We start from the raw sequence: 12,193 nt of genomic DNA on the forward strand, positions 1-12,193 counted from the left end.
CAACATCCATAGTACAACAAACAGGATTTTGTTGATTCAATGCAACCACAAATTTCCTTTTGACTGTTCTCAAATGATGAGCACTATGAACTCACATAAACAATTTCTAAAATCCATTAAAGAGGTTCATAGTTTTGTTCATTAGTTTTGTTCAATAGGAGTAATGAGGCATTACGAAAAAGGCATTTCCATAACCATATAGGTTCCATCTTAGCCTAATGCACGTTTTTATTTTATTTTGTACTCCACACCCTAAAATCAACCATGCCATGGAATCCCATAATTTTAAAAACGTCACATTCTAATCAACCCCACCACTATAGCATACTCTAAGGGATGCCAAAATGTGGTACACTTTGAAATTTTCGATCTACGAAAGTGATGAGTATATTGGCTTAACATAATTCTTCTTTGAGTAATGCTATACTTACCACATTTTTATCCCAGATTTCTATACCACATTATATGGCATGTCTATATTATATGTCACATCAATTAAATCAATGAAGTGTATTTTAATTAAGACAATTAGAAAACCAAATACTAGAATAAATCATAAAAGAAAAGAAAATATTAAATAATTTTAATTGATGTGGCTGTCCACCTCAGCTGCCACATAAGATGGTATAAAGATGTGGTATACAAATGTGATAAGAGTAGCATGAATAAATAAGTAGATAAGAAATCACATAAACACAAATATTTAGAGTAATTGAACACTTATAATTATTGTATCAACAGAACCAGAGTATGCCTGTATTCTAAATCTTAGTATGTAATCCTTGATCCCTGCAGAATTCCCGGCTTGATTTAGGTTGGTTGTTGTTTTCTTCTTTATTTGTTAATCGAGTGGTTTGTTATTGTTTATGCATATAAATAACAACTCATTATAGTTCTATAATGACTAATATGAATGAAAATAATAATTATCAATAATAACATATAATTGCCTTTATTTTACTTTAGACTTTTTCGGTCTTGTTGTTTTGATCTTTATTAAAAAATTGCATTTTTTATCTCTTGATAGATAGATACAAAAATGCTTCTAAATTGTAATAAAATTATTATTGACCCTTATAACCTGATGATAAATTCTTTGAAAAAATGAAAAGAAAGTTGTGATTTTGGTTCTAAACTCCATAATCGTGTACCAACCAGCTTTTATAGTTTAATGATATTTCTCTTCTCAATATTATCAGATGTCTCAAATGCAATTTTTCTCTCCCGTTAATTAAAAAAACAATTCACATCATGACAACATATTCTTATGCACAATATATTTAATCTTGTCCACAAAAGAAAATGTTACAAGAAGAAAGATTTTCCTAGAGCAGGGTATGTGACTTTTCTGGCTTTCCCATGTACGCTTTAGCCTTTATATCATATAATATGTTTTTTTTATAAGATCTTACAATATGTTAGTGCAGCCTAGTCCTATACAGACATGATATGTCCCTTCTTGTCTTGGAGAGATGCCACACCCTTGACCCATTACTGGGGGGTCCCATACACCACATCAAATTATTCATGTTGGCCCCTCCTTCGTTTTTGTTTATAGAGGAGGTTTGAATTTGGACAAGAGGAGGATGGAATTATTTCTCAGAACATGGAGTGTGAATCAAACCCATGTTTGAATTGAAATTGAGATACTGATGCAAGTTCTTCCCTTCTGAATCTGATGGCCAGGAGGCTGAAAAGTTTACAAATTCAATAATTTGCAGTGTTTCAAATTCCAGAGCTACATATATATTAGGTTTGCTAATTTTGAAAGCATTCTAACGAGATACATGTAAGCCCTTGTAACTATCAATCTTTTTTTTCTTTTATACAAAAAATATTGAGGGAAGAAGATTCGAACACATGACCTTATGTACATAAATAATTACTCTTAATCACTTGAGCTACAAGCTCCTTACATAACTATGAAGCGTTAGTATACGATCGAGAGCATCAGAACCTTTACCTGAGGGAGGGAAAAATGTATTTAGGCGGGTGATTACGATATTAGTTAAAAAGTGTTTAACATTTGGTTTACATGAGGCTTTTAGATTTGGACATTAAAAATCTGCTATTCAACCATCTATAATGTATATTATTACTCTTTGGGTCACTTTTTTTTTTTTGGATTGGAAATGATGGTTTTCTTCCAAATTAAATTAATAAAATATGAGAAATGTTATCTGACACATAAAAAAAATCATCATGCATGTTTTTTTTGTAATTTATCTCTAATGTTTTCATGAGAAATCAATGCATGATAATTTTGTTAGTGTGTCAATAACATAATCCTAAAATTTCAAAAATTTCAAGTAACAATATATATATATTATTTGCACTCATTTGGTCATGTATCACAAACCACCTGTCGTAGATTAGATTCTGTGAGAGAGGAATGATAACACTAACACAGATTAAAAGACAAAGTGGGCTTTCCAAAGTGGGGTTTGAAAATTATGACAAATTAAGACATAAAATAATGGAGCATTTCTAGGTTAATTAACAACACTTTTGTGTGTGTAAGATTTAGAGCACCAACTGCAGCAAGCTGCAAGACCTAGGAGAATCTGCCACTGTGCCACTTTGTTGTAGTCCTTACATGTACATGTTGATGTTGTCCCATCTTCTTTTGGACAGCTTTGTCACATTGACACGTTACTTAATTTATCATCCCCTATATGAAAAACCATTTGATTTCCCTCCCACTCCTACTCTCTCCCTTCAAGAGATTGTCTTTCCCAACAAATGCTTATTGCCCCAATTCCACATGGTAAGGGTATTCTAAGCACTTAGATGTATTGGATATGTATACCAAAATTTAAAGTTATTGAGAATTAAACAAGTTTAAGATATAATTATGTTATCAGATTGTCAATTTGATATATTTATCAAGTTACACGAGAAGACATCAAGAGATGTTATCCACGTTTTAGGCAAAATGATCACACGTGCTCTTACATTATCGATTTAATATTTGTTGTATAGGTGTTTCACTTAGTGACGCTACACATGAGAGGGCATATCAAGAGTATCTAGAAATGCATTATTAATTTTTACTCATTATCAACTGGCTTTGAATTGAATGCTAACATTTATACTATAATCCTCCTAATATGTCCATTAGGACCATTTTATTAGTGTAGCGTCCCCTTGAATATCCCATGATTTCTGCTTGTTTAGAAAATCTTGCAGGTTTCTAGAGACAAACTAAACTACATGAAAAAATTGAGTACTGACTACTGGTACTGTCAAAAATTCCCATAACACTGAAAATGTCCATGTTAGGCTGTGCACATCATGTGAAACATATATAACCCACATGGAAGGAATCCTAGGTTTACTCCTAGGTTTACTTGTGGCTTATGCTTGCTCGTATTTGTTTCCTTAAAATCAATAAGATATTTGCAGTGGTTGGTTGCTTTGATTTTGAATAGTTGTTGGCTCTTAGTTTCTATTTTATTTTCACGTTTTCGTTTTAATCTTTCAGCTAATTCAGGTCGCTGAGAAAGTTTTATCCATGTCTTCTTTTTCTTTTATATAGTTATATTTTCAGATATATATAACTATAGATGTTATTATTGTCTCTCTCTTTTCCACAATTGAAAGCCGCTTTAAGCTGCAACCACTTGAAATATATAGCCAAAAGGGAAGTGCGCAAGAGTAACAAGAGTCAAGGCAATGAGTGATGCCAAGTAACTAAGTTCAAAAGTTTAATGGGCTCTTAAAAGCACAAGTGCCAAGCCAACCCCTCATTATGTATTGGTTAACAAAGAATATGCTCGGCGGACCTACATGTTTTATGTACTAAAATAACCATTTAAAATTCACATGGTACTTGCTTCCTAAAATTAAAAATTATATAGCACAATAAGTCTTACAAAACAAAATGATTCATCTTTTCTTTTTCCCTTTCTCAATTGTTGTAAAATTTGCCAACATGACTACTATTTATTCATAATTTTTTGCACCTTAAATTAATAATGGCAGCTATACATAGGGATTGTGCAAAATATTTAGGGTTGTACAGGATCCAAACTAATTTGTCAAAACTAATCAATTCAATTCCATTTAATCTAATTTTATTAGTTTCGATAATATCGGCGGATTGGATTGAATTCAAAAAATGAAAAATCAATTGCATCGATTTGGTTAGCATATCCAGAGTTTGAAATCCAATTCAAACCGAACTGATCTAACCTTAAAAAAAACAAAAAACAAAAAAAAAAAAAATTTACCTTTCCTAGTGTTTGAAACTAAACCACCTTTCACATTTCACTTACACTAATGCACCAACACAATATTGTTGATATTTTTTCCCAAAACAATATATTAATATAGCATAAAAATTCTAGATTTCTAACTTTTTGTGTTGACTAAAGCGCTTTTTTTTTTTATTTTTTGTTTTTAAAGGAATTGATGTAACTTCAACTCTAAAATTTATTTGTATCTATAACATTGTATTATCTCAAACTTATTTATGTCTAGATTTATACCTTTTGTGTCGAACTTCATGTTATAATGTTGTTTTCCAAAATTTATTTATGTCTATTTTGTACATACTTAATGATATTATCTATCGGATTAAATTCTATACGATTATCTTTGTGATTATCATATTTTCATACAAACCGATCATCCAATCCAATTCAATTCAATGTACATTGGATTGGATTGGATCCTGACATCCGAACACATTGGATTGGATTGTAAATCTCAAATTCAATAAAATATTGGATTGAATTGGATTGATAAAAATTCATTGGTTTCGAACCAATATACACCCCTAAATATTTTGATTATGGAATTTCTTTTGATTTTTTATATATATAATGAATTTGAAGGCAAGAGTCGAATTCTGACCAAATAGTCATCTTCAACTTCATCACCCTTCCTTTTATTGTCTTTATACAAGAAATATTAGAAAAGTTGATTCGAATACAAAACATTAATTGAGGTGGCTACTCTTTATTACTAGAGGTACAAGCCCTTTTTATCTCGTTAATACTTTATATAGGTAGACGTATTAATATGGTAAAGGCAGTACGGGTTAGGTAGGCCCTATGCAGCAGCAGCCTTGATAGTTCATTCACTCATCACTGCCCATTCCTCGTGAAAGCCTACGTGACAAACAATTTCATCTCACTTCCCTACTCCACGACTCCTCAAATCTCTCTCTCTCTCTCTCTCTCTCTCTCAGAGACAAAGAGAAACACCTGGTCCGTGAAACCCTGTACCAAAACATTGTACTCTGTACTCTTTGCTCATCACTTACTCTTCTTCCTTCATTTCACAAAAGCCTTGCCTCTGGAGTCATTTTCTTGTTTGGCCTTGCAATCATGGCTGTTTTATAACTAAGGACATGGGCATTTTTCATGTATAATTACAACCCATGTTCCATAATGCAATCATGTTTGTAGCTCTTTTGTTTGCTTCCTCTTGTTTCGGTCTGTAGCTCTTCCTTTCATTTGGGTCTTGAGTTCCAATCCTGAAAAGAAAAGCCTTTGATTGGTGTGCTTTGTTTTCTCTTGTTCCCCTCAAGATTAAGGGATTGGTTTGCTCTGTATGCAATGCCAATGCCTTTCTTTGAAGGAATCTGAAATGGGTATTTTTTGGAAAAGGTGACGACTGATTTGGGGTCATGGGTTTCCATGGCATTTTCATGGTGAATTCCTTGAATGGTTTTTTGGGTTTGATTCTTTGATCAAGAAAAAGAAAACTGATCTTTGGTTCCAAGTTCAGAAGCCAAAAAGGAAATCATTGAAGAAAATAAAGGTGGGTTTTGGAAGGTGAAGGGGTTTTATGCCCTTGTCACTGTTTGGGAGTTTGGAGAAGAAAGTTGAGTTCTTTTCCACAGAGGAAGTGTTCCAACTTTAAAAGAAGACAACCCAACAATGGCAGTTTTGTGCTTGTTATGTCTTCTTCTAGTTGGGTGCTTGTCTGAGTCTCAGCTTGTGGGTGCTCAGCTTCATGATTTAACTACATTGTCAGCCATTAACGAAGAACTTGGAGTACCCGGTTGGGGCGCCAACTTCTCAGATTATTGTTCTTGGCCTGGCATTAGCTGTGGTTTGAACCATTCTATGGTGGAAAAGCTTGATCTTTCTCGTCATAACCTCCGAGGTAATGTGACTCTTATTTCTGAGCTTAGAGCTTTGAAGAGGCTTGACCTCTCTTATAATGATTTCCAAGGATCAATTCCTTCAGCTTTTGGAAACTTATCTCAGCTTGAATTTCTTGATTTGTCTTTGAATAAGTTTGGGGGTTCACTTCCACCAGAGCTGGGTAATCTCAGAAACCTTAGATCATTGAACCTGTCCAATAACTTGCTTGTGGGAGAAATACCAGATGAAATTCAGGCCCTAGAGAAGTTACAGGATTTTCAAATTTCTAGTAATAGGTTGAATGGCACTATCCCAAATTGGGTGGGCAATTTGACCAATTTGAGGGTTTTTACTGCCTATGAGAATAAATTGGAGGGTAAAATTCCAGATAATCTAGGCTCAATTTCTGAGCTTGAATCGTTGAATCTGCATTCTAACCAGCTAGAAGGTCCAATTCCCAAAAGTATTTTTGCTTCTGGGAAGCTGGAGTTTTTGGTTCTGACCCAGAACAGACTAAGTGGTGACATTCCTGAAGAAATGGGAAACTGCAGTAGCTTATCTAGCATCCGAATCGGGAACAATGATCTTATAGGTAGCATTCCTCATTCAATTGGGAATATTAGTGGCCTCACCTACTTTGAAGCAGACAACAACAATCTTTCTGGTGAGATTGTTCCAGAATTCTCCAAGTGCTCTAATCTCACCCTCCTAAATTTGGCCTCAAATGGATTTACTGGGAAGATTCCTCCTGAGCTTGGACAGCTTATGAATCTGCAGGAGTTAATTCTCTCTGGTAACAGTCTGTTTGGAGAGATTCCCAAATCAATTCTTGGGTGCAAGAATCTTAATAAGCTCGACCTAAGCAATAACAGAATCAATGGTAGCATACCAAATGATATCTGCAACATGTCGAGATTGCAGTACTTGCTGTTGGGTCAGAATTCCATAAGGGGAGAGATACCTCATGAGATTGGAAACTGTGTTAAACTGCTTGAGTTGCAAATGGGAAGAAACTATTTGACTGGCAGTATCCCTCCTGAAATTGGTCGAATAAAGAACTTACAGATAGCCTTAAATTTAAGCTTCAATCATCTCAGGGGACCTCTTCCCCCTGATTTAGGTAAACTTGACAAGCTGGTTTCTCTTGATGTCTCCAATAATCAGCTCTCTGATATCATTCCAACTGCATTTAAGGGGATGTTAAGCTTGATAGAGGTCAATTTCTCCAACAATCTGTTCACTGGCCCAGTACCCACATTTGTACCATTTCAGAAGAGTCCGAATTCCAGTTTTCTTGGAAATAAAGGGCTTTGTGGAGAGCCACTGAGCTCCTCATGTGGAAATTCTAACAGTGGTGGCCATGCAAATGACCATCACAGGGTTTCTTACAGGATCGTACTGGCCGTTATTGGTTCTGGTTTGGCAGTTTTTGTATCCGTAACCGTAGTGGTTCTGCTGTTTATGATCAGAGAGAGACAGGAGAAGGCAGAAAAATCTGCAGGGACTGAAGATGAGGAAGCCAATAATGTACCGGCGATAGTGGCAGGGAATGTCTTTGTTGAGAATCTCAAACAAGCAATAGATCTTGATTATGCTGTTAAAGCAACTCTGAAGGATTCAAACAAGCTCAGTACTGGGACTTTTAGCACAGTTTACAAGGCTGTTATGCCATCTGGGCTGATTCTATCAGTGAAGAGACTGAAATCCATGGACAGGACAATCATTCATCACCAGAACAAGATGATTAGAGAGCTTGAAAGGCTGAGCAAACTCTGTCATGATAATCTAGTGCGTCCTATCGGATTTGTTATTTATGAAGATGTTGCTCTTTTGCTGCATCATTACTTGCCCTATGGGACATTGTGTCAGCTTCTTCATGAATCTACCAAGCTACCTGAATATGAACCCGACTGGCCAACAAGACTTTCTATTGCCATCGGAGTTGCAGAAGGGTTGGCCTTTCTTCATCACGTGGCAATTATCCACCTTGATATTTCTTCTGGTAATGTTCTTCTGGATGCTAACTTCAAGCCATTGGTCGGAGAGATTGAGATATCAAAGCTCTTGGATCCATCCAGGGGCACAGCCAGTATAAGTGCAGTTGCAGGCTCCTTCGGATACATTCCTCCAGGTATATTAATAGTTTGATACAGTTCAATTTTCAATCCTTTCATTTGGTAGCTTTGTTAGTGTTCTATCTTATATGCAGCCATGAATTTTCAATTCCAACTTTCCCCTTCTTTCTTTCTCTCGCCCTTATTACTAATCATGTTTTCTGTTTTCTCTCTCTTCTGCCATCAGAATATGCATATACAATGCAAGTTACAGCACCCGGGAACGTCTACAGCTATGGTGTTGTTTTGCTTGAGATCCTTACAACCAAATTACCAGTAGATGAGGCCTTTGACGAGGGGGTGGATTTGGTGAAGTGGGTGCATAATGCTCCATCAAGAGGTGAAACCCCTGAGCAGATTCTCGATGCAAGGCTTAGCACAGTTTCCTTTGGTTGGCGGAAAGAAATGCTCGCAGCACTGAAGATTGCACTACTCTGCACTGACAGCATACCGGCCAAACGACCCAAAATGAAGAAGGTTGTGGAAATGCTTCAAGAAATAAAACAGAACTGATGGATACTCGGCCATTTGATCTTCTATGTCATGAACCCATCAGATCAAGGCTCTTTTGTTGATGTGAAGTTGAAACCCCAGGGGAAGTGGTCATGTTTAAATTTTACTCAGGCTGGGTTGGTTTCAGATCATCCATCTCCTTGCTTTGTGTTCAAGTGAAATGGCGCTTGTGATTTGAGTTGATGCAGGAATTGGTGGTGGATGAATATGCAAGGAGAGTCCTCCCATAGGGAAGGGTTATTCTTGAGTTTCTTTTACATATTAGGTCCCAAGTATAATGTTGTAGTTCCTGGTTTTGAAATTTTTTATGTGAAGGTGCATATCAACAATCATTTACAGTTTCTCTTTAATCCAGTTCAATCCTTAAATACCTTATTATGCAAAGAAATTTTTTTTAATATCTGTGTTCAAATCACCCGGATCATCATTTGAGTTGTGGTTGGTGGGAAATCTTCATCCACATGGGAATTGTTTTTCCACATAATTTGTTGAGGCCATTCAGTCTATGTTCCCAGGTATTTCATCTGTTTATTGTGAAGGGGATTAATTGAAATGGCTGATTGTATCATATTTACTCATGAGTTGCTACTTAGTTATTTTATTTATTTATTTTAAAAGAGTTTTTGTTACTTGTTTCGCCCTGCAATTACAATACCGAATTTTCTCGAATCTAAAAATCTGGAAAAACAAATGGCCACTTCAACCTCACTCATTTCTATCCACTGAAATATTCCATATCAACTAGGGACTAAAAGCTAGGAGAGCTTGTGGTGACTTTAATATTATTGGTGAAACAAATGAGAAGATAATAAATAAATGGTAATTCAAAAATGGGTTTTTGGACCTGAGATTCAAGATGGCTCACTGAAATTTATTCATATCGCAGAAAGGTTGACAACGTTATCCAAACAACCCAATACCATACAATGAAGGAAAGTATATCAAGGCCATTACGTTATGAAATGATGGCTAACCCTTTAGGAATCAAGTCCAGCCTAACATTGTTTAGAACTGGTTACATAAACAGAGTGATGATCATGAAAATCTTCAATCAACACGAGACTTGACAATGAAATTCTGACGACTGATGGGGTTCATGACCACTGGTGGACCGGCAGTACGAGGCCATGCCTGGAACTTCTTGTCAGTTTCTTCCCACCATTCTTTGCTTGCAACAGTTGTTGGAGTAGTTCCTAAGTTAATAAAAATTCACAATAACATCAGACTATTGCACCAAGTATTATGCAACAAGCTTCAAAAAACAGAAACACCAACTTGCCTCCAAATATTTTCTTGTCAGCCATAAGATAGTCGCATGTCCATGCCACAGCAATTGATCCAAATACAGCAGAAACGATGTATTTTGCAGACATTTTCAAACTGCTACTCAGAAACATAACCGAGTGGTATCAGAGAAAAGGCAATGACAATAAAAAAAAGGAAGGCATTCAAACAAACTAAAACCATATCAACTACTTGGTGCTAGGACTAGACAGGGCAAGACCAATTTAAATGGACTACATGTTCTGTCTTCTGTTTGATAAACTTAACAATGGTCGGACTAGACTCGTTAAATTGGACAACTCGTCCACATATTAGCGACAACAAGTCCCCATTAGCAAGGAAAAATGCTTCCCTGACCCGGTTTCCCTATTTTCCTCTTCCTCTCTCTCTCCTCATGTCACCTATAGAGAGACGGGAATAGTGGATAGTGAAAACGGGGCATGGAAGTTTCTCTCCACAGCAAGGGTTTGATTCTAATGATGAACTTAACAATGGTGGCATTGGACTCATTAAATTGGACAACTGTTCCATATATCAGAGAATTGCGAGGAAAAATACTTCCCTACCCTAGTTTCACTATCCCCTCTTCCTATCTCTGTCCTCAGGTGCATGAATAGAGAGATAGGAAGAAGACGATAGTGAAACCGAGGCAGGGAAGTTCCTCTCCTTCGCAAGGGTGGGAGACTCTATGGGATATGACTGGACACAATCCCAATCCTGTCCAGTCTCAGCCACCAAACGAATGTCCCAAATTAAGGCTCCAATTCAGGTCCACAAAACAAAAGCAAACAATTAACAATGGGTCTGCCGGTTCCTCAGTTAAGAACTGCTTCCATGGAAAACAACGCAGAGAACCTAACACATCCAATAAAACCATTCATTTCCCAAGTGATTCACGAAGATCTGCTCCCCAATATCATTTTCATACAAAAGAATTCATTTTTATAACAAAAAATTAATTAATTAATATAATCCGGACAGGATTTGGATTTGGTTATAACGAATGAACTAATACATCAACGAACGAAGTGAAGATTTATAAAAATAAATAAATAAAATTTTAAAAAACCTGGTGGTGAAGCAGATGGAGCAGCAGAAATTTCAGTGGGGGCGAAGAGGTGCCTTCGAACTTTCTTCTTCCTTCGTCTTCCTTCTGGATCTGGTTCCTCGAGTTTGCTGGTGCAGCCGTTTCTTTTCAAATAGAAAAACCTAGATAGCCTTTCCTCTCTGTCCGGAAGAAGAAAGCCTCAGGTGTGATGTGGCCAATTTGTTTTAAAAACTACATTTTGACCCCATATTGGTTATAATGTTCTAAACGACTACATAATTTTCTAAACAATTACACAATAACTCCTAGACGTATCTTGACCGTAACCTGTGTGTTTTTGACGACGTATCCCGTGGTCAACAAAATGTAAAAGTCAACGATACTTCATTTTCCATATTGCCAAAATCTGCTGTGACTTTTTTTTTTTTGGCTGAAATCTGCTGTGACTGAATCACTCACAATTTTGCACACAACCAGGTTATTTTTTCTTGATTTAATAATTCTCATAATGTTCAAAGCATAAACCACCCTTATTATTGGATTACAATTCTGAATTCTCTAATATTGTAATTGACTTATATATTATTTGATTTATATATAATAAGTTAGAGTATGTATTACTGGTTGAGGGTACAAGTTGGATTGGAAATTCCGTTTTTGGCCGATTCTGATTCGAAAAATTTTAATTTTGACAAGTTCAAATCAATTTTGACATCCAAAAGTTTCGAAGTCCGAAAAAAAATCCGGAAAAAACTGAAATGGAATCAGAATGTATCTTAAGATTCCAAAAATTCCGAAATATATCGCGGTTTCAAAATAGACTACACACAATGATTTATTTCATGTTGAACTAAATATGAGTTAATGACCAAATAGACATAGATGCGTTATTCCATAGAAGATAACAATCAATATAGACAAATCGATACTATTTTGCGTGGAATATAGTAATCTCATGCGGTAATTATATGGCCACATTTAATTTCATTTGTTAATTTGACAGAGTATATGATTTGGACTTTGTTTTTTGTTAAGATAAGTTTCATTAAAAAGGAACAGATCATTACAAACAGGCCAATACATAACAGCTCAAGTCCAAATATATTACAATATAACAAAATAAAATAAACTGAACC

General features: G+C 35.7%; 2 protein-coding genes across 3 annotated transcripts; one reads left to right on the forward strand and one right to left on the reverse strand.

Annotated features, from left to right (window-relative positions):
- LOC18771189 (leucine-rich repeat receptor-like tyrosine-protein kinase PXC3) lies at positions 5,085-9,122 on the forward strand. Its single transcript, XM_007204599.2, has 2 exons — positions 5,085-8,229; positions 8,400-9,122. The coding sequence occupies exons 1-2, from the start codon at positions 5,889-5,891 to the stop codon at positions 8,723-8,725; spliced, it is 2,667 nt and encodes an 888-aa protein (XP_007204661.1). The 5' UTR covers positions 5,085-5,888; the 3' UTR covers positions 8,726-9,122.
- LOC18771668 lies at positions 9,571-11,284 on the reverse strand. 2 transcript variants are annotated; one of them, XM_007202756.2, is made up of 3 exons: positions 11,079-11,284; positions 10,005-10,108; positions 9,571-9,918 (listed from the first exon to the last, which is right to left on the reverse strand). In XM_007202756.2, the coding sequence occupies exons 2-3, from the start codon at positions 10,096-10,098 to the stop codon at positions 9,773-9,775; spliced, it is 240 nt and encodes a 79-aa protein (XP_007202818.1). In that variant the 5' UTR covers positions 10,099-10,108; positions 11,079-11,284; the 3' UTR covers positions 9,571-9,772. The 2 variants fall into 2 exon arrangements, with proteins under 2 accessions (XP_007202818.1, XP_007202817.1); XM_007202755.2 differs by having other exon boundaries at positions 10,005-10,105; positions 11,079-11,283.

The sequence above is a fragment of the Prunus persica genome, chromosome G7, assembly GCF_000346465.2.
Source record: "Prunus persica cultivar Lovell chromosome G7, Prunus_persica_NCBIv2, whole genome shotgun sequence".
NCBI classification, from domain to species: Eukaryota; Viridiplantae; Streptophyta; class Magnoliopsida; order Rosales; family Rosaceae; genus Prunus; species Prunus persica.